Source organism: Acomys minous (assembly GCF_964271855.1).
Source record: "Acomys minous genome assembly, chromosome: 15".
Lineage (NCBI taxonomy): Eukaryota > Metazoa > Chordata > Mammalia > Rodentia > Muridae > Acomys > Acomys minous.
Window position 1 is genome coordinate 6010408 of NC_140497.1, and position 22639 is coordinate 6033046.

The 22639-nt window shown below is 47.9% G+C and overlaps 1 protein-coding gene across 6 annotated transcripts; it reads right to left on the reverse strand.

The window, feature by feature from the left end:
- Window positions 1–610: 610 nt before the first annotated feature.
- Window positions 611–21557, reverse strand: LOC311585143 (sperm acrosome-associated protein 7-like). 6 transcript variants are annotated; one of them, XR_014775114.1, is made up of 8 exons: window positions 21421–21557; window positions 13076–13138; window positions 11395–11496; window positions 10516–10599; window positions 6066–6215; window positions 1914–2132; window positions 1429–1589; window positions 851–1266 (listed from the first exon to the last, which is right to left on the reverse strand). XR_014775114.1 is itself a non-coding variant. In XM_084760012.1 (6 exons), the coding sequence occupies exons 1-5, from the start codon at window positions 21515–21517 to the stop codon at window positions 6079–6081; spliced, it is 483 nt and encodes a 160-aa protein (XP_084616138.1). In that variant the 5' UTR covers window positions 21518–21557; the 3' UTR covers window positions 5315–5587; window positions 6066–6078. The 6 variants fall into 6 exon arrangements, 3 of the variants coding, with proteins under 3 accessions (XP_084616138.1, XP_084616137.1, XP_084616139.1); XR_014775115.1 differs by having other exon boundaries at window positions 852–1172; XR_014775113.1 differs by lacking the exon at window positions 6066–6215 and having other exon boundaries at window positions 611–1266.
- Between the last annotated feature and the right edge of the window lie 1082 nt (window positions 21558–22639).

A 22639-nucleotide genomic window follows, 5' to 3' on the forward strand; every position in this document is an offset into this window, starting at 1 on the left:
GTGGCAACCAGATCTCAGGGCACTGAAGCCAGCATCTGAAAACATCAGTACACAAGACTCTTCTCCAACAGATACTGAACAACTCTCAAAACTGAATGAAAGATGGGTCGAGACAGAAATTAGGAAAGAAAACAGATACTCTAGGAGAGAATGAAAACGAATACGTTACCATACCCAAACCTATGAGACACAGTGAAGGCTGTTCGAAGAGGCAAGTTCATAACACCCAAGTGCCTGAAATGAATTGGAAAGATCTTGTACTATCAACTTAGCAGTATACCAGGAGGCTCTAGACCTAAAAGAATCCGACCTAAGAGGAGATGAAGGAATAATCAAACTCAGGGATGAAAGCAATGAAATAGAAGTAACAATGAAAAAAAACGACAGAAGGAATCAATTAAGAAAGAGTTGGTTCTTTTCAAAATTGGTAAGATTGACAAACCCTTATCCAAATTAGCTAAAAGGCAGAGAATGAATACCCAAATTTAAAAAGTTATAAAAGAAAAGGAGGACTTAACAACAGATAAATACTAACAAAGTCCAGAGACTCAAGAGCACAGACTTTAAAAGCCTGTGCTCCACCTAGTTGGAAAATATAAAAGCAACAAGTAATTTTCTCAATACTTAACACTTACCAAAGTTAAATCAAGATCAGATAAGGAATTTAAAGAGAACTACAACCCCTAGTAAAATAGAAGCATTCATTAAAAGTTTCTCAACCAAATAAAGCCCAGGGTCAGATGGTTTTAGTGCTGAATTCTACCAAACTTTCAGATTTCAGTTTTACTTCAGAAGTATAGTAATAAAACCAACATGGTTTTCACCAGAGAAGACTGCTCGGACGTGGGTTTAAGCCAACAGAAAGTCTTTATTAGCGACCAGCGAGTGCACTGGGTGCTCAGGATCCCAGTGCAGCACCGAGCCTCTCTCAGGGTGAGCTCCTGAGCACAAAACCCATGTTCTGGGTTGACAGACTTCAGTTAGCCAGAAGTGGAACTACAAGGTTAAGTACATGTTGAGACTTTCCCAGGACGATACAGACTTTGAGAGACTAAGTTCGTTGTTTCATTTTGGCTGATGGTGCTGTTTACAAGCTGAGTTTTACAGCCTGAGTGGCACTTCCATCATGGTGTTGGTTGTACTAAGGTCTGGGGTCCTGTTACACATGGCATCTGCACAAAACCAGACACATTCATCAGTGGAATTGGACTGAAGACCCAGGCATGAATCCACACACCTATGGAAAGCTGTGTTTTGATAAAGAGCCTAGAAATAAACACAGGAAAAAAAGAGCATCTTCAACAAATGGTTCTGGTCAACTTGAATGTCCACATGAAGAAGAGTCCATATAGGTCTTTACTTATCACTCTGCACAAAACTCAACTCCAAATGCATAAAAGACCTTGACATAAAACAAGATACACTGACCTCTTGGATGGGTATGTTCATTGTGGCTCTTCATAGCCTTGAACTTGTCAGCACAGGAAGACTTTCTGAGCAGAACACTTTTTGCACAGGCATTAATATCAACGCGTAGTAAATAAGACCTCTGGAAACCGAGAAGCTTCAGTACAGCAAAGGACACCATCCTTCAGGCAAATCAGAGGGAAAAGATGTTTACCAACCACACATGTAATAGAGGGCCAGTATTCAAAATACATAAAGAACCGAGGAAACTAGATATCAAGAAAGCCATAACCCAGTTGAAAAATTGGGTACAGATCTAAACAGAATTCTCAAGAAACTCGAATGTCTGAGAAACACTTAAAGAAATATTCAACATCCTTAGCTACCAGGCAAATGCAAATCAAAAGTACTTTGAGGTTCCAAATTACACCTATGAGAATGGCTAAGATGAACAAAATAAGGGACAGCTCGTGCTGGTGAGGATGTGGAGTAAGAGGGACACTCACACATCACTGGTGGGACTGCAAACTTGTGCAGCCACTATGGTGACAGACACTCAAGAAGATGACCATCGGTCAACCTCAAGATCCAGCTATACCGCTCTTGGGCATCCACTCAGAGGACACGTCATCCTACCACAAAAGCACTTGCTCAGCCATGTTCATGGTGGCTCTCTTCACAATATCCGGAAATTGGAAACAATCTAGTTGTTCTTCAACAGAAGACTGGATAAAGAAAGTGTTGTACAGTTACACAATGGATTATTACTCAGGTATTCAAAACATGACCACAGACAAATAGGCGGAACTAGGAAAAACCATCCTGAGTGATGTTTCCCAGACCCCAAAAGACAATATGGTATGTGTTCATTTGTCTGTGGGTATTAGCTATTAAGTCACTAATAACCAAGCTACCATCCATAGCACCACCGAGGGTACATATAGAGTAAGGGACTAGAGAGAACAGGTGCGTCTCATCAGGAAAGGGCAATAGAATAGATGTTCGTGGTCATTAGGAGGTGTGTGGGATGGGAGGATCAAGTGGGGGCAGGGAGGGGTGAGGGGGCAGTGGGAGGAAATAAGGAGTGAGAGCTAAAATTAAGAGGCATTAGTGGGCTAGTATGGGAACCAAATATAGTAAACCCTCTCCAAACATACACATATATGAAGGTCATCTAAGTGAGATTGTCAGGCAATGGGAGAGACAGCCCCAAGTGGTCATCTCTCATCACCAAATGAAGCTTCTAGAACTGGGATTAGGTTTTTGAGTTGTTGGCCAAAGAGGCTCCACAAGATTTCCCAAACAAGCTAGGCTGTTGCAAAGACTGCAGTCTGCTCCACAGTGTGACAGCAAGGCCCCCTTGCTAAGGAGGATGGAGCCGTTCAGCTGCAGCCTACGTAGAGCTTTCACCCCTGTTCCAACGTCACTTGTACAGCAGGGTGCTGTGCGTACTGTCAAAAGCACCAAGCCAGCTACAAACTCTTTATCTACATGGTGCACTACTTGTGAGGGTGAAGATGGCACAAAGCTTGTGGGAGTAACCAACCAGTAATCTATCTGACTCAAGGTCCTCTCCACGGCATGGAACCTGTGCCCAACCCTGCTCTGGTGACCAAGAACCTGGGACTAGCTAATCCAGGGTCCTAGGACAAGTCAAATAATACTGATCTTTTTAAAAAAATATTTATTACATATACAGTGCTCTGCCTGCATGTACATCTGCAGGCCAGAGGAGGGCATCAGATCACATTATAGATGGTTGTGAGCCACCATATGGTTGCTGGGGATTGAACTCAGGACCTCTCGAAGAACAGTCAGTGCTCTTAACCGCTGAGCCATCTCTCCAACCCCAATACTGATCTTTTTAAAAGTAGTGATACAATGACTCCTAATGGTATTCTGTTGCAGCCATAGATCAGTGCCTGTTCTGCCGTCATCAGGGACGTTTCCTGCTGCAGCAGACGCTAACAAATACAGAGACACACAGTCAGACACGTCTTTATTATGGGTTTCCATTGGTGTTTTTACTGTGATTCCTGAGTGTGCAAACGAGTGGGTCCCTGACTCCTGTGCCTTCTCTAGGGCTCTTTTCCTTATGTTGGTTTGTCTTGTCCAACTTTGATATGATATTTTTCTTTTTTAACTATATTTTATTTTTTGTTATTTTTTTTAAAAAATGAAGGAAGGAAGGAAAACCTACCAGTAGGTAAAAGTTAACAGATAAACTGTCATTATACTTGTGGTGAGAGAGAAAATCAGTGTTCTCCAGTGAAATGACACTGAGTCTATCAGCCACTCCAGGGCAGGCTTCATGGTCAGGAGTAGTTGACCAACAATAAATAATGGACTCCAGTTTGGTGGCTTGTTTTGTTATTTGGGGTGTTGTACTTTGTTTTTTAGGTTTGGGGAGTTTGTTGTGCTTGTTTTTTGAAAAAAACTTAGAGTTAGGGGGTACGGTGAAGGAGAGGATATGAAAGGATGTGATGGAAAAAGAACATGATCAAAAATATTTTTAAAAATTAAATTTATTCTCTCATACCTGACCAAGTTTCCCTTCTATTACTCCCAGTTCCTCCTGTCTCCCCTCTACCCTAGATAGAGACATCGCTGCTCCTGCTGTCAGGAGTCCCCCAGAACAGCAAGCCAACAGCTGTAACGTTGCAGAGGACCTAGCCCAGACCCACGCAGGCTCTGTGCCTCTGGGGTCTCTCTGGGCCCTCGAGCACCCTGCTTATTGAATCCGTGCTGGCCTGTTGTCCTCTACCACATTGGCTCCCACAGTTCTTCCCCCCTTCTTCCTCGGAGTTCCCTGCACCTGCAGGCGAGGGACCAAATGGAGACCTCCAACCTGGGCTCCTTTTCTGTCTAGTGTTTGCCTGTGGGTCTCTACAGACACTCTCATCAGCTGCCAGAGGCAGCCTCTCCAAAGACGACTGGACTAGTCACCAATCTATGAGTATAGCAGAGTATCATTAAGAATCTTTTTTTTTTATTTTCCTCTCTCCTCTCTCTTCTCTCCTTCTGTCCCTCTGCTCTCTCCTCTCCTCTCCTCTCCTCTCCCCTTCTTCTCTCCTCCTCCTTCTCTTCTTTCTCTCTCTCTCTTTTCTTTTCTTCTTCTCTCTCCTCTCTCCCTCCCTCCTTCCCTCCCTCTCCCCCCCACCCCTCGGTTGCTTCTATCCTAGGTCTTTGGGCTATGGTCATCCAGACACTGTCAGGCATAGGCTACCTATCATGGTTTCAAATTAAACCAGACATTGGTTGGCCACTCCCACAAATTCTGGGACATCATTGTCCCAGCACATCTTACAGGCAGAACAGCTTGTAGGTTGAGGGTTGGTGTCCCAGTCTCATCACTGGAAGCCTTGCCTGGTGTCTTAGGGGTTTCTGTTGCTGTGATGAAACACTATGACCAACAACCAAGTTGGGTAGGAAAGGGTTTATTTGGTCTTACATTTTAATAGCACTGTTCATCACTGAGGGAAGTGAGGGTGGGAACTAAAAAGCAGGGCAGGAACCTGGAGGAAGCAGCTGATGCAGAGGCCGTGGAGGGCGCTGCTTACTGGCTTGCTGCTCATGGTTTGCTCAGCTTACCTTCTTATGGAACCAAAGACCACCAGCCCAGGCATGGCACCACCCACAATGGGCTGGGCCTTTGCCTATCAATCACTAATTAAGAAAATGCCCTACAGCTGGATCTTATGGAGGCATTTTCTCAAATGAGGTTCCCTCCTTTCAGATAACTCTAGTTGGTGTGTCAAGTTGACATGACTAGCCAGCATACCTAGTCACAGACATGGATGGTTTAGGCTCCGTATCTTTCATTACTAGGAGCCCTCACTAGGTCACACTGGAAGAAGAGTTCAGGGAGTTTTCACTGCATTAGGGTCCCACCCACCATGCAGTCCTCTCTCCATTTTGAATAATAAAAGATATCATTAAAAAGGTAAATAAGAAAGCCATGTCTGGTAGCTTATTATTTAAATATGCTAATTTTATTTGGTGCTCATTGAGTACAGTTCTCCTTCAGACAGGGTGGTGATGCTCCCACTCTGCTCTGTCCCTGGTGCGGGTAGTGGCTTGTCCCCTTTGCCATTCCTGGTCTCGGGGCTGGATTAGCCCCCCAGGAGTTGTCTGGTTCTCATGCTTTTCTGAAGCTTCAGTTTTTTTCTGAGGTGAGTTCCTGTTAGGGAGGAGATTCTTTTGAGCAATTATTACTGTAGCACTGGTTGTCACCACAGCCTGTGTCAGACCCTTGTAGTCTCACATCAGTGACACTGACTCCTCTCAAGACTCATCTGTGACTCACCAATGCCTTCTGGTGACATCAGGTGGCCTACAGGTGCAAACAGGTGGACAGATCATGGCTGGACGCCATGGAGGCAGGAGCAGGAGGCAGCTGGTAGGACTGCATTCACAGCAGGAAGCAGAGACACCAGTGCTACTCAGCTCACTTCCTCTTCTTTAAAAACATTGCCATGTGCACATGTGCATGTGTGAGTGTATTCGTGCATGCGTGTGTGTGTGTGTGTGTGTGTGTGTGTGTGTGTGTGTGTGTGTGTGTGTGTAACGTATTTCCTTTCAGCACACAGGTCCCAGGGATAGAAGTCAGGCAGTAGGGCTTGGCGGCAGGCACAGTTACCTGCTGAGTTTCACGTTACCTGCTGGCCTCCCCTATATGTCTAGTCCGGGACCCCAGCCCATGGAAGGAGGCCGTAGTTTCTGTTTACCGAGAGCTCTTCGAATTGTTTTAATGATTTTCTCCAGAGCTTCGAGGCTTTTTAGCTGATAAAGTGTTTCTTTCTCCTCATCTGTGGAAAAGTTAAGGGCAGTGAATAGACGCCACAAACATTGTTTAACTGCAAGCTTTTAAACCAGGCCATCTGGGTCTCAAAGCGTAGAGTGAGCATGTGTTGTGTGTACATGTTTGTAGCCTGCTGCCTGTGGCCACCAGGCGAGCAATTACCCTGTGCAGTCCTAATGCCTGAAGAAAGAGTGTCAGAGAGTGATAGCTGTGCACATCTTCCATTCATCACCAAACAGATGCAGCGGGAGGGCCAGGTGCAATGCTTCAAATTCCTGGAGGCAGGAAAAGTCTCGTAAACCCATAAGTCACTCCACAGAGGGACAGGCCAGACCCTGAGGCAGCGGACAGTGGACAGGTGGGGACACTGAGGCAGCGCACAGGTGGAATCCTGATGGGCTCTAGAGCCAGGCACACAGCAGAGGGGTGGTGATGTCAGCAGAAGCCGTGCAGATGTGAACTGAAGGTCCCAGCAAGAACCTGTGACTTGACTGAACCCTCTGCGAGGCTGATCGATAGAACCAGAGTGATCGTGGAGAGGTTAGAATGATGCCAGTCCAATTAAAACCTGTGTGGGCATTCTTTAGCCCCTTAATAGCCTATCCTTGCCCACCACTGTGTTTGACCTAACTTCCTTATAGGACTATTAGGAAAAACCTGTTGGAACGTGCAAACAGACCCTTAGCTTCCATCAATCCAAAGTTGAGAAAGTCATCAGATAGTATCTGAGGCCTCTAGCTGAGATTTCTTGCCTGGCTGTACTGCCTACCTTGTTTCCACCTATGTATTTGAACAATGTCTTTCTTGATTTATAACTTTCTTTGTTCTATTATTATAAAAACTTAGTGAAATTGTGGCCATGTTTGAGCATGGAATTCGGGCTAGCCTGAATCTGTGTTCCTGGCCTGTGGTCACTGAGATCTGACTCCAGCACTAACTATCTCTTATGCCCTGTGAGGCAAGAGCTGGGATTTGCCTGCTGTTCTTTGTTTCTGTTGTTTATCATATTTTCATGGCCGCTTAAGAGCTTGGCATGAATGTGGACGTTCCCACACTCCTTACCAACCATCGACCTGGGAAGCTCCAGGGAGTAAATTAAAAGCTCTGTGGGTTTTTTTGTAAGCTTAAAATAATGTCACAGTGGATGCTATTTTAAGTGCCTTGCTCTCCTTTTTTAACCTGTCCTGGGTTTTTTTCCCCCCTGATCCGCGTTCCCTGGGCAACACCTACATGCACACAACCAGACAGACAGCAGAGCTCACTTCTACTCGAAGGCAGACAGACACCGACCTCTGGTCTCCCTCAGCAGCACTTGGCAAACAAGCATCTTTATTTACATGGACCAACTAATGTGTGATGGAGGCCACAGTGTTTTCTGCACCTTCCTTCCTGTGCTCTCCACAGCTGCAAGGCCTCAGCTATGACATGAGAGTTCCAGCAGTTTCTCATCCACTTCCCAGAGACAGACACATTGCCGGGTCCTGGGCCTGGGAGACACCGAGGAGCAGGTCAGCCCACAGGCCACCTGCCTTAATTTTCCTTTGCCCCCTACCCCCATCACAAAGCTGAAAGCTGTAGGTCTGTGTCTTCTTACTGCCTTCTGCCACCCATGGACCCCTGCAGCAGCCAGGGGTTGCTGCCCCCCATCTGCAGCCCTGGGCAGTGCTGGAGTTGGGCTGGACAACATGCATTCTCTAACAGGCTGGCACACACTCACCACACTGTGCTGTTGCCACAAACCCTCCTGGCTAGATGATGCACAGAGAGAAAGGGTCCATGTGAAGATTAAGGTGACACTAGGAACAGGGTGCTAGAACTTACGTGACATCAGAGTTCCAACGCCTGCATCTCACCTCCTATCCTCTGCAGTCCATGTCCTCAGCTATGGGCAGAGGGCACAGCATCACTTTTAAAGATGAGGAAACACTAGTGTGGGCTCTCTGCTGTGGGCTGGAGACCTATACATATAGCCGTCCTCTGACCCTCATGGCCATATGTGGGAAAAGGGTGGGTGCTTTTCCTGAGCACAGCACACACCTGTGGTATCCAAGGCAGCTCTGAGCAGGGGCTGCAGCTTTGCTGTCTCCCAGACACCAAGGAGCCATGAACTCTCCATCCAAGCAAAGGTGCTCAGCCAACAGGTCGGCCTGGCTCCCCTACCTGTTCCAGAGACTATATGAGCTCAGGGAAGCCTCCAAGTCCAACAGTACTCAAGGCCTTGCTCACTCACCTGGTTAAGTGCCTTTTCCTGCAGCTCTCCTTTCTCGGGGAGGGGCTCCCGTGGCCTGCGGCTGAAGGTGGCCTGCCACACTTCCCCTTGATACACTGACTCCCACTTCTGCTCTAGACGTGGACTTTGTGGGCAGTCTATGATGTGCTAGTGGAGAGAAGGTGCTCTCTGTGCACTAGGGACCTGACCTAGGAGCTGGCCAGAGATCAGGAGGATGGAGCACCGAGCGTTTTGTCAGCTCTCTACATCAGAGCAACCTGTGTGTCACATCCGCAGGTCTAGTACAAAGCCTGTGAACTGCCACTATCATATGAAGCCAGCCATAACTCCTGAATGTGTGCTTTTGCATTGAACATGCTTTTGTGTGTGTGTGTGTGTGTGTGTGTGTGTGTGTGTGTGTGTGTGTGTGTGTTTCACATGTATACAGGTGCCTGTGCAGGCCGCCAGAAGGTGGCATTACTCCAGTTGTGAGTTGCTTGACACAGGTTCTGGGAATCTAACGTGGGGCCTCTGCAAGAGCAGCAATTGTTCTCAGTGGCTCAGCCGTTTCTCTAGCCCTGTGTGTGATATGTTTGCTAATAAAACCTCGCGGTTTCTGTTCTGTCTGTTTTAGTTCTTTCTCTGTCTGGGACAAGACTGTGGAAACGGTGGAAGTCTCTGCCTGCCTCTGTCTCCAAGACCCGCCTGGCCTGTATTACTGGCAGCATCATTTGGCAAGAGATCCCTGGCAGGGAGTGTGGCAGGGCGTTGAGGGACCCGAGGGCCCTGCTCACATTCCTGCTGCCTGGACCTAGGGCTGCCTTCCGTTAGCGCTGGCTGGTTACCGGTAGCTCAGGCTCTGCACTGGGCTCTACACCGGGCAGCCCAAGAGCCTTCCTTCCTACTGCTGCCACCTTCTTTCTCTGGATATCCCACTAGTCTCCTTCTAACCTGGTCCTCACTCTCGATCACAAAGTCGTAAGTCCCCGGAGAAGCTGTTTTTGGCTTGATGGTTAGGAGTCACACAGTTTCAGTGAGGGATTTATTTGTCCTCATGGGAGGCTGGCTAAGCCTCAGCAGCTCAGGGACTTCTTAGAGAGGGAGGGACTCTATGTGGAGGCCATTGATCAGTGCTTAGGCCTAGGCAGCAGTGCAGACAACACACTGGACTGGCTAGGGATGTTTGCTGACCTCTGGTGAGCAAGTACACTGTCCCTGGGGTTGTAGCCATCTCCAGGGCCCAGGGGGTACCTCAGGGTCCCCCTCCCTCCTCTGTTAGGGCCTCAGATCCCCTCACCTAGCTCTTCTCTGTGTTGATCTACTTCGGCCTGTATAGCATAGATAGTCTCTTCGGTTTGCATTTCCCTGTACGATCTCCGACTGTGGGCAGCCACAAGAAGGATCTTTACCTGTTCTAGAACCATCGGCCAGTCAAACCGACAAGTGGGACAGCCCCAGAGGGCGTTAGGATAGTCATCTTAAATAGAACTGTGCTCTCTGTGCCATGGTGCCATCATTGTGACTCACCGTATGCGTTGACAGCTGGAGAAGCCATGCAGGGTTGAAATGCAAGTTGCCAGGCCCATATAGCACTGTATTAATATGTTACTACATCCCGTCTCCTATACCTGACACCCACGCTTGTCTGTCTCCTGTGGGTGTCAGTGGTGGCAGACTCATCTGATGGAGGCCCTGCCCCCTTTCTGCCCCACCCCAGGGACGTGCCTGATGCGTGTGTCCATGCTTGTCTGTCTGCTCTGCTAGTCTTTCTATTCAGGGACGAGTGACTCAGTTGGAAGTCTAGAAGAGGACCTAGCTTGTATTCCTTCCTAGTAACTTCTGGGGCCCACCCTGGGTTCTGGGGCCGGGCAGGCCTAGAGGGAGCTGTGGGATGCTGAACCCCAGTGCGGGACTAGACGCCTGGGGCATCGTAGGGCTCGGGACACAGGAGGAAAGCTTCCTAACGGGGTGAAGATGCCCGGGCTCCAGCACAAGAGTCTCAGCCTCCTCCAAGCAGAAGCACCCATCTGCACCTGGCTGGCCGGGCCGCCCCTGTTAGGTTCTGAGCCCAGACAGCGGATTGTGGGGGTATATTTACCGTCAAAGGAAAGGATATCTATGGTCCCAGAAGATTGTTCCTTCTCTTGTTTCTTAGGAGTACTGGATTCGTATGTGTTGACTTCTTTGATGAAGAACATAGAAAGAAGCAGAGAAGCATTCTCTTGTTACATGCTTCTGAACATTTTTGGTCCAAGTCCTATTTTACAACACTGGCCTGAAAGGATGGCATGATGTTCAAGTTCTAGTTTAAATGTGTGTTGGAAAGTTAATCTTTAATACTCAGGTGTCATCCAAACACCTAGAGCCTGGTGGTTTGGGACTAGGCAGCCATAGGGTAAACAAACCCTTAAGATCGAGTCACAGTATATCCCCCAGGAAGTGCTGAGCCCTCCAGCCTCTGAGTGCATTTCCCAAGAGCCCCTCCTTGCCACCATCTGGTCACATCCTTCTTTATGCTCTGTGACGCCTCATCCGCTTGCACAGTCCTGCAGTGTGGAGCTGTGCTTTGCCTGTCTTCTGCTTTGCTTCGCCTTGGGCACATCATGTGCTGGACCTCCTCGGCCACATGATGGTTAGGAGCCGAGGTGATGGCCTGTGCTAGTGATCTGGCTCATTCTGTGACCTGTGTTCCTGCAGTGGCTGAACCACATCCATATCCCATGTCTAAGAACATGTATGAACATGTATGACTGTGACCCAGAGACCACCCCAGAGTGAAGCAAGCCTCTACCTTGGAGGTGACTCCCTCCAGCTCAGGAGGGCTGTAACAGTGGCCACAGACCATGGCTTCTCTCTTGCGTCCACTCGCTCCTGCCCAAGTATGGCTGGATTGAGCGCGTGCTCAATGGGGCCCTGCACTCAATACCACACGGGTCTAAGGATGCTTGCAGCTGTGGGGCGGAGGGAATATACTTGCTTTTATCCTTCGTTGTTTTTAGTTGTGAAGTTATTGATGGGCTTTCATCTTCAAAATACGATGTTTTTTCTGGCTCCAAAATCTCCCGGACTAGTATTTCATCTTGGGAAAAGCACACAAGAGCATGTTATACAGCCGGTGATGCAGGGAAGATGCCCTGGGAAGAAATGGAACTTCAGGCAGCCTGTCAGTACTGTGAATAGAAAACTGAAGGAACTTGTGGACGATGGCCTTAGCTCTGGATAACTCATCTGGGGAGGCTGTCCGTACTGCTGCCTCCCTACGTTCAGAAAGATTGAGGTCATCCAAGGATCTCCTGAATACACCTGAAACCAAGAAGCTGACGGTCCCTCAGCGCCCATGTCTTAAAAGGCTTGATTTCTCTATAGCACTACTGGGAGGTGATGGAGCCTCTTTAAGAGATGGGGCCTACTGGGAGGTCCTTAGGTCATGGAGTATCTACAGTGGAGGTGGTGGAATCCTGCACTCCCTTTCTCTCTTTTGTTCCTTGGCCATGAAGTAAATGTTTTATGTCACCACACACTCTTGCACCATGACACGTGACCAGTTATTCAAAGCAACAAAGCCAACCATACAAGGACTAGAAACTCCAAAACTGATCCCAAATAGACCTCAGTCTGTGATGATACCGGCCAAAACTCAGAAACCAGCTTCCTTCCTGGAAGAGGTCCCCCTGGGAAGGGCCCTTGTCACCTGGTAGCAGCCACATTCCCATCAGAACCTTCCTGATGAGGCTCAGCTCTGGGAGTGCTTCATAGTCACATCCTGTGCACCTTTAGTCTACTCCTGAACCCATTTGGCAGGTGACCATGGGCAGGCAGATGCCCAGGAGGTGACACCTTTCCCACAGTGTCCCAGGGTCGTAAGCTGCAAGTCAGACTCTTTGCTCAGACGGCTTCTCCAGGCCTCACTTCACCAAGTGTAAAATGAGGGGTGGCCCTGGGTGGTGAGCAGAGGTCACAGGACAGATCTGGGGCTATGGACACAGAGGCTGGTGCAGACAGAATTGGCCTCTGGGTGGCAAGTACACAACAGACTTTGTAGACTGCGCTGCCACTTCTGCACTGAAGCGCTACTCCAGGTGGACCACGCTGGTTGGGAATATGGCGACCAAGGAACTTAGCCTACACCTGTAATTTGTACCCTGCCTCTGAGGGACTGTGTGGGTCAGACCAGTGGTCCTCACTCAGCTGTGCCCCAAGCCCTTACTTGAGGTCACAGGACCAGGCAAGGCCAGAGAGGCCAGGTCCTCACCACCTCCCTAGGGACTGTCCTGCCTGCTCCCGAGGCCGAGGAGCCTCTCACTTGCACACACATTGTGTCAGTGTATCCGGCTAAATGTGGATTCTGATGTGGAAGGCCTGAGCAGGGCTTGACGTGGGGTGTTTGAAACAAGTCCCAGAGTGACAAACACACTACTGGTCTCTGGATGCCACTTTGAGAGGCAAAGCTCCAATGGGTTTAGGTTTTGACAGTTATCCTATGACTTCAGTAATTTAGTCAGCACTAAAGCTGTGGGCCAGATGAATGTGGTCCTGACCTCAAACCAGTCAGTTCCTACAGTGCCTGTGACTGACACCTGGTTGTCTGGGAAAGGCCTTGGGGAGCGCCCATCCCCTCTCTCCCCGTAGACCTGGAGTTCTGCGTGAGGAGTCCTTACCAAACACTGTAGCTATATCATCATCCAGTGTTTTATAACTTGGCAGTTGTTTACAACCAAAACCTGAAAGGGGGAAAATTCCATAGTTTTAACAGCAGTCATCGATTTTCACCTACCTCTCTGAGAACGGACAGTTGTGAGGGACGGCCCCAGTCTATTCTAGAGAAAGGGCTCAGTGTGGAGTGCGAGTCTTTCCCATGTGTGCTGAGGGAAGCCCCCTGGGACTTGAGCTTCTCGTGGAAAATGAGAAGGCATTACCATCCCACAGCTGTGTGGGTGGAGCCCATGATTTCCCAGATGCCCCGAGTAGAGCCTGCTCTCCCGGTCTTTGGAGTCACCATGGTGGATGGTGTGCAATGTCCATGTTCAGGGACAACTCAGTGCTACCTCAGGGGAGGGTCACATATTTCGTTTTGTAGGAAGCAGTGCTTTACCTCCTGCGTGACTGGTGACACCATCTGAGTGGCCACCAGGCCGGGAAGCTCCAGCCTCGGGTCCCACCCGAGCAGGCCAGAGCCCAGCTCAGCGCACAGTGAGGAGAAGCACTTGCCCAGCCTCTGACTAAGGCTTCCCACGTTGCCAGCCAAGGACTCGCTTATCCTGTGTGAAGACACCTCATGCGTGTTTCTCTGAGACCCCTGGGAGGCCCTGCACACGTGCTTGTGCCACCTGAGGTCCTATGGGGATGGAAGATGGGGACCAGAGACTGGTCACCTGGTTCCTCCTGCATGAGCAGAGCCCTCCAGGGTGGTCTGGCTGCAGGTAAGGAGTGGGGTCTGCTGAGTGTGCGGCAGAGTTCTGGATGGCTGTTGTCACCAGAGCCCAGGGCTGTCTTATCTGTGATGTCCCCGGGCATATGGTCCTAGCTAGATCTGGACGCCATGGGAAGTCTGAGGACCAGTTTCTCCCGGTAGCATCCACCACACACTTCCTCCATCTGACATGACCTCTCCTTAAGGGGCAGTGGTGTCTCTTAATCTGGTACATCCCTTTGTTTGAGCTCAAGGCTGACCTCTTCTTCCAGCTCCCAGGTCCTGGGACCCCCAAAGACGACAAGCAGGGCCACCGTACCTTCCCTTTCTGGGGTACAGAGCTCTGTCTGGGAGAACTAAAGTTGCAGCTAAACCAATGACAAAGCTGTTCTCAAAGGCTTTAATGATGGACAATCTGCATCCCAATGCGCTCATCTGCATGGCTCAGAACAATGGGAAATATGTAAGGAGGTCTGTGATGGTGATGACAATTGCTTCCCAGTGTGCTGACCTCGGTAAACCAAACCAACAGTACAGTTTCTCTTTGCACGAGACATTAATGGATCATTACGAATGGGTACAGCTGCGCAGCGCCAGCACTTTGTTAAAAATATTCTTTTCATCTCGTGTCTGTCCCGTAATCACAATGGGAGCATTGTGCAAGTCAGCCGTGTGCACATGCGTGGTGTGTATGCTCACGTTGTCCGCGCCTGTTAACACGCATTGTCAAGTGTAGCTGCTCTACCATGCTTTTCCTGTCGTCACCTCCTCCCGAGAGTCGCAGCCTCTAGACAGCACACACCCACAAGGTCAGGACGCTCTGATGTCTTCTCATTGTCCACATCAGCACATTCTGGCTGCATGAAGTTGGCTGTGGAGTTCTGAGTTCGCTCCGGTTAATAGAGTGAACACAAGACAGAACCCTTCCCCATCACAAGGCTCACACTGACTGCTGCCCTTCTAAGTGGACTGCACGCCCCCCCCCAATGAGGAAACCACACACACAGTCACAGCTTTTCTCCTGGAAAGCAGTGGGAGCACCCAAGGATGGGGCGAGGATGCCTGTGTTATCACCCTCAGGGCAATAGGGGACTCACACAGGGCCATGGCCAGGTCTCAAACGGAGAAAGATAAAAGCCTCTAAGACCATAACCCAAGAATGTGCAAGTGCAGCAGGACTGGCTGTCCTGTCCTACACATGCACAGCACAGCACAGACTCTGAGCCTGAACCTGTCAGAAACCTCAGTGCAGATGGATGCATCCCGTGTCTTGTTAGTGCATCCACTGCAGGCAAGTCCAGAGGAGGGACCACCACAGGGGACACAGGGGACACAGGGGACACAGCATACTTCCCGCTGCTGGCAGTGTACGTTCTGAAGTCCTGGAATGACACTGCTCTTGTGAGACTAACCAAGAAGGAAGTATTTGCTGTGTCAAAACCCACTCACCATAGCCAAAAACCACACGGAAACGATGCTGTGAAGTTTGATGGGGGCGGGGCCAATAAACGGTACAACAAACCAAGACTCCAGACTATGCCAGGAGCACACTGCTCATCCTGCTGACTGGCACAGGATTAAGCTGGTCATAATTCCAGCATGGATTGGTGGGGAGGGAGGGTCCTGGGTCCCACAGTAAATGGCTGCCGAGGGAGGGAGAGCGGATGGGGCCACTGGTAGCTTGTTTGTGCCCCATAGACGACTAGAGAGTAATGTGTATAGGAGCAGCCCAGTTGGCCTTGGGGTTCGGTGTGGGAGCACATGTGGTTGGAAGTAGTGCTAGATGAATATGGCCGATGTCCACTGATACTGTGTGTGCAACCGTCAAAGAAGAACAGCTGTTCTTAAAGAAGGATCGCCTGCTCACTGAGAAGGCCGGTGCACGACAGTGCAACAAATGCCCATCCCAACACATAAGCAAGTGCCAGCACAGGGTAACACGACTCCCCCAAAACTCATGACTCTCCAGTCACCAACTCTAAAGATATCTAGATGATGAAATGACAAAGAATGATTTCTAAAATGATCTGTAAAGTCAAAGAGGCTGAAGTGAGTAGCTGAAGAAATTACAGAAGACAGCGCTGGACATAGTTATTTCAACAAAGAGATGGAGATTCTGAAAAAGATACAAACTGGACACTTGGAAAAAAAGCACCCAGTAAGTCATGCAAGAACATGGTAGAAAACCTCACAAGGTACACTAGATCAAGTGAAAGAGAGACCGTCCGGGGCTTGATATCAAGGCTGATGTGCAGTCACACTCAGAAATCTAATGAAGAAAAGATGACAGAATAAACAGAACATACAAAATCAACAATTAAGCTGGGTGTGGTGGCACTTGCCATTAATCCCAGCACTTGGGAGGCAGATGTAGCCTGGTCTCTGGTCTCTGTGTATTAGTGGCCATCCTGCTCTATATAGCAAGTTTTGGGCCAGCCAGGGCTACATAGTAAGACCTTGTTTCAAAAAACAAACAAAAATGTCTTAGTATTCTCTTGCTGTGAAGAAACATAGACTAGGTCAGTTTGTTTGTTTGTTTGTTTGTTTGTTTGTTTATTTATTATACAATGTTCCACCTACGTACACATTAACACCAGAAGAGGGCACCACATCTCATTATAGATGGTTGTGAGTCACCATGTGGTTGCTGGGAATTGAACTCAGAACCTTTGGAAGAGCAACCAGTGCTCTTAACCTCTGAGCCATCTCTCTAGCCCAGGGCAACTCTTAAAAAAGAAAGTGTTTAGCTGGGGGCTGGCTTCCAGTTGCAGAGGCTTAGATCATTATTACCAAAGCAGGGAACATGGTGGCAGGGGTGGCAGGCATGGTGCCCCAAAAGTGGTTCAGAAGCATATCCTGATCTGCAGGCAGAGAGAAAGAACAGCACTGGCTTGCCTTGGGCTTTTGGAACCTCAGCTATAACCTTTGGTGATACACTCCCTCCAAGACCACATTTAATTCTTCCTAAATAGTGCCACTCCCTGATAGCTAAGCATTCATATATATGCGCCTATAGGAGCCATTTGTATTTAAGCCACTACAAAAGAGAAAAAGCAAACACCCAAACAAAATCAACCATTAAAAGATCAGATGAACATATAGCCAAAATAGATGGGACAAAAGAGATACAGAGTAAATGAGAGGAAACCTATTCAGTTAAAAAAAAAAAAGAAAAGAAAAAGAAGGAAAAAAAGATGATAGCTACCCCTGCCACCCCCAACAAAGTCCTGGTGGACATACAGACATACAGGCAAAAGTTGCGTTTAGAGCCCTAAATAGACGTGACCAAAATAGAACTGTCCACCACCCATTACAGTTAAACTGCCCAGAGCAGAGAGCAGAGAAGGTAATGCTGGGAGCAAAGTTTGCTGGCTAGAGGGAGTCATGAACTCTTTCTTCCCTTAGCAGTGGAAGTGGCCTGAGCTAGGGCGTAAGACAGGGAGCCTTAGAAGTCAGCACTGTGTTCTCAGTAACAACTCGAGGCCTTGTCTCCTAGGTGAGTTGAGATCCTGTCAGGTTGACAACAAATGGTAACCATTACAAGCCTTTTTGCCAAGGACTCTGAACAGCAGTGGTCTTCATTCTTTGACTGAAAGACAGATCAACAGTTTGGATTGGAAAGCAGCACTCATCTAGGCATTGCCTCCAGGAAGCATGTCCGTCAAAGACAGATGCAACCTTAGTATGAAATGATAGAAAACGGCATTCCAAGCAATTGGAAACAAGCAGGTATTGATCTTCTGATGCCTGACAAGATAGAGTTCAAACCCGTATTAAGAGAGATATCTGTTACTTCCTGCTGACAAACGGATCAGTGTATCGAGAGAACATTCCAATTTTAAACACATGCACACTGACCGTGGGGCATCCACTTTCATAAAACAATACTACTAGATTTAAGATACAGATTGAGCCCAACACAGTGCAGTGATGTTACTCATGGGTGAGTGCCATTAGTACTGTGCTTTCACTGGCTGCTACTTGGTATTAAAAGTAAGTAACTGAAGTAAACATAGCTCAACTGGTTGGAGAAGTATCTACAGAACGTTCTAGCCAATCACAGCAGAGCACACGTTCTTCCTAGTAGCCCATGGAGCGCTCTCTACAATCTCTTATAGTAGAATACAAAGGAAGTATACTTTATTGTATTCTTACAATGGAATGAAACTATAAACAAACAACAATGAAATACAGACCATGTATATACATCCATGAAGACTGAGTGGCATACAGTTGAATGATGAGTGGATCATCAAAGAAATCAAGAAGGAAAAACAAATCCTAGAATTGAGTTGTTCCCATTAGGGTAGTTGATGTGGGAAGACCTGCCCTGAATATGGGTGGCACGTACTTTGGGATTTGGTCCTGGAGTGAATAAAAAGAAACGAGATGACTCTAGTATCCGTGGCTCTCTGTTTTCTGACCGTGGACGCAGTGAGGCAAGCTGCCCTGTGTGTGCTCCTGCCCCCATGATGTTCCGACCACAGTGGGATGGACTTCTGAACCATGAAACAAGGTAAGTTTTCTTAAGTCGCTTTTGTCACATGTTTTACCACAGCAGCGAACAGCTAACTGATACAACCAAATAATGTGCAGATCCAATGCAATCCCATCAAAACCCTATGCCATTCTTCACAGAAATGAAAAACAAAACAAAACAATCTTAAGATTCATTTGGGAGCAGAAGAGACCTCAGATGGCCAAGTTAGCCTAAGACAAATAAAGAAGAAATCTGAGGTGTTTGCACACCTGAATTAAAGCTATATCACAAAACCATAGTGACAACACCACAAAACAGACATGTTATAGGCTTCCACAGAATAGAGCATCCAGACAAACTGGTGGGACTATAGCTGACGCAGTTTTTACAAAGATATTGAAAATATTAATTGTAGAAAAGACAGTATCTTCAAAAATGGTGCTAGGGAAACTGCATATCTCTCTGTAAATTAGGTTTTTATTTCAACCCCATAGGCTCATGGCTGTCTTCAACTGGTCAATGTAAAGACTTGATGTTTCTTCCTCTCATTTTCTACCTTTTAAATTTCCCAACACTAAATACGAGGGAAAAAAAGTTTAGACAAGACGTGGGGGCAGGGGAGGGTGATGTTATCCTTAGACTACATCTTGCTGATTAGGGGCATGGAGCTTCTTGGGGCGAGTTTGACCTTCGCCGTCAGGATATCTAATTTCTTCTTCTTTTCTTTGCACAAAACTACTTAACAAACTGTAACCAACAGCAACCCACCAACAACCCACCAATTACAACCCTAGCATTTCTGTGCCCTCTGAAAAGTCCCCAGAATTCCAAACATCACATAATCTGCATCTGGCAAAATCACATCCCTGCTAGAGCAGGAGGCAAACCACAGTCAGCTGCCACCGGGAGGCTGGATCAGCCCCACCTTCCCATGCCTGGGATTAAGGTGAAAGCACATTGCTATTTCTGTGGTTTTAAAAAGAAACCAATATTCTCACTCTGTCTGCCAGAGGGCTGATAGCTAGGGTGTGTACAAAACTAAAAACTGAATCTAGAAACTGAATACCCCAATAAAAATGGACAATGAAATGAACAGAAAACTCTGAAAATAAGAGGTATAAATGATCATTAAACACGAAAAACTGTTTTGACTCACTAACCATCAGAGAAACACACATTAAAACTGCACTGAGATTCTAGTCAGAATGGCAGCCATTAAGAAAACAGCAGGTGCCAGTAAGAGAAAAGGAGAGCCTTCTCCACTGCTGGTGGGACTGTAAACCAGGTCACCTAGCCCTGGATTTAGCATGGAGGTTCCTCAAATCTACAACAAGGGCCACCGTAGCCAACCGTCCTAGGTGTTCACCCTGAGGACCTCGAATCAACACCATGGAGCTGTTTAAACACATGTTTACTGCAGCACAGTTCACAACAGCCAAGTTATGGAGCCAACTAGCTCTGCTGTTAGGAACAGATGATGAAAATGTGCTCTGTATACATGACAATCTTCTTCAGCCGTAAGGAACAATGAAGTTGTGTCATTTGTATGGAGGCTGCCGATAGATGCAACTGGAGGTGACCACAGTAAGGGAAACCATCCAAGTTCTGAAGGTAAATACCGTGTATGTACATGACATGAAGGTAAAGCAAAACTTTCTGGGAGAATGAACGGGGCTCAAGGGAAGACAGGTGCGATTTCACTGAAAATAGCCTCAGGGGCTCATGTATAGCTGGTCCCCAGCTGGTGGAACTGTTTGGGAAGGAGTTGGAGGTGTGTCACTGGGGTGAGCCCCAAGGCTTCAGAAGCTGAGGCTTCCCCCAGTTAGCTCCCTCTCTGTCTCCTGCCTGAGTATAAGGGTGTGAGCTCTCAGCTCCTTCTCCAGCACCATGTCTGCTGCCTGCTCCCCAGTGTGATGACTAACCCTTTGGAACTGTGAGCCCCAAATTAAATGCTCCCTTTTATAAATGTTGCCTTGGTTATGGTGTATTGTCAGGGCTGTAGAAAAGTAACTAAGACAGCAGGGTAGAAAGGTATGGGGAGGAATGGGGAGGTATATATCATGTACAAAAGTGAGAATGCTTCTGTGCTATGTGGAAGTATGCACAATGAGTATACACATTGAAAACAGCAGTAAAACATAACATTAAAGTTACTGCTTAAAAAATACCAAGGAGCTGAGGATACGACTGTCAGTAAGCACCTGCTGTGCAATCCTGACAACCCGAGTTTGTGTCCTTGGCACCCAGGTAAAATCTGAGCATGGTGGTGCATGCCTGTAAGCCCAGCCCTGTGTGGACAGACGGGTGGATCCCCAGGGCTAGCTGCTCAGATGGTTTAACTAATCATTGAGCTCCGAGCTCAATTTTGAGACCCCGTCTCAACAAAATATAGTGGAGAGTGACGGAAGACACTCATTGTCACTGTGTGGTTGCCTCATGTATGTGCACACATATGCACATAAAGCCGCAGGAATGTGTGTGCCACATTGGAAAAGAAATACCAAAGATCAAGGTAAAATAAACAAGCAAATGTGCACAGTCGTTCATGACCGTCTACCCATCCTGAGGTTCCTGGCATTCCTCCTGAACTTCTAGGTAAGCTAGACGATTTATGCAAGTTAATGAGAGTTAAAACAACTCACCCCTAGACTCGCACAATGTCAAAGGACTTCATAGACAGAAACTTTGGATCTCTTTCATCCCTCAGGGAACTGGTCCACCAGTACATCTGCATAAGAGAATGCCTTAGTCCATGATTGTGCTGTATAATAAAAGACCTGAGGCCGCACCATTACAAGGAACGTAAATTTATTCCTCACAGTTAACCAAGTATAGTGTCTAGTGATGCTCCCCTGCTCCAGAGCAATGCTCCCCTGCTGCGTGTTCATGACAGGAAGTGGCCACGCAAACCAGCCAAGTGCCGCACAGACTTTTTCCTTAAAGGCCTTAACCCAGGTCATGACTCAGTTACTGTAAAGATCCCAGCTCTTACAACTGCCATTATCTCCACACTTAGAGTTCAGAAGGGGACCCTTTCCACTACACAGAGAAGCTCGTCACCTGCCCAATTCATGCCTACAGTGCTCTATCTGCCAGTCCCCTGGGGACTCTACCTGACGACTCTCTATTCGGCCAGGGACGTGCGGCATCTCGCCAGCAGCACAGCAGGAAGACAGATAAGAAGGTCCCCGCTCCTCTGTTCACTGCCATGGCCCTCTCCTGGAAGGTCTTCGGCTTCCCCAGCCTTCATCTCCTGGATACGTGGAATGTCAGGGACCTGTGACATCACCACCATGAAGCCATCTGGGTTCCTTTTCCTTGTGCATAGGGCTGTGCTTGTGATTTAGAGGGAGAGGCTGATGGGTGTCAACTCTATTTTTCTCAACGGAGCCTCTCTACCTTTTCTGCACTACCTATACTGTGCCTGCCTCAACCCTGAGACCTCCAAAGACCAGAGAGGCATCAGTCAACACTCTTAACATAAAGGTCAAAACCCAGCGTATCTCCTATGAGCAGATGTGCTTGCAGGATGCTGGAGCTGTATGACAGGGCAAGCAGACCCGGATGGTCCTTGAAGATGATGGCTCGGTTCTTCAAGTTCTCGGATCCTGAGGCATGGATGGAACCCGAGGACTAAAGGCTCCGTGAGCTGGAGCCCCTCCCTGCCTCTTCTCTCTGCATCAGCTTAGCTTCTGCCCTTGAAAGGTCATCATGTGGCCTCATTCTCAGTTATCTTCTTTCAGCTCTTCCTCATAAGACTTCTGGAGTTTTCTTCATCAGTATTATACAAAATCCTCCAAATGGGCTTAACTCCCCTCTGCTCCATCCTATCCCTGGACAGGTCCAGTGCCCAGAGAGGGCACCCAGAATGCGTCATTTCAGAGCAGCAGTGCGTGGACCTTAAGCATAGCTTCATACCTAGTAATTCTGGATGCAAGGCCAACAGTACCCCCAGTGACCCAGAGGATCCACTCTGGTGTGCCCTTCGGGGTTCTTGGGTCCTTTGCTCTCTGTTGCTCACACGGGGACCTGAAAGCATCCTTCTTCCAAATGTCTTTTTAATCCAGCGTCAGTTTGCTGTAGTTCAGTCTTGTGGGCGTTGTCATCCAAGACTTCTTCACATAATCCAACAGGCGGGTGGGTGGAAACGAAACACTTGGACCAGGCTGTCTTTTCTTTTAAGGATAATTTATATGTAGAGGAGCTCTAGGTTAATACAGAAGAATGATCTGTAGGGACACCTGGCGTATTGCTGAAGAATGCTGGATTTTTAAAAATAATTTATTTATTATGTATTATTATGTACACCTGCAGGTCAGAAGAGGGCACCAG

Excerpts from the sequence above, each read along its gene's own strand:
- LOC311585143 (XM_084760011.1), bottom strand. The coding sequence starts at position 21,517 with ATGGCAGTGAACAGAGGAGCGGGGACCTTCTTATCTGTCTTCCTGCTG. Across the intron at positions 13,139-21,420 it reads GCCGAATAGAGAGTCGTCAG|GTTTTGGTTGTAAACAACTG; the intron begins GTAGAGTCCCCA and ends TCCCCCTTTCAG. Across the intron at positions 10,600-11,394 it reads AAAAACAACGAAGGATAAAA|AAGTCAACACATACGAATCC; the intron begins GCAAGTATATTC and ends TCTTCATCAAAG.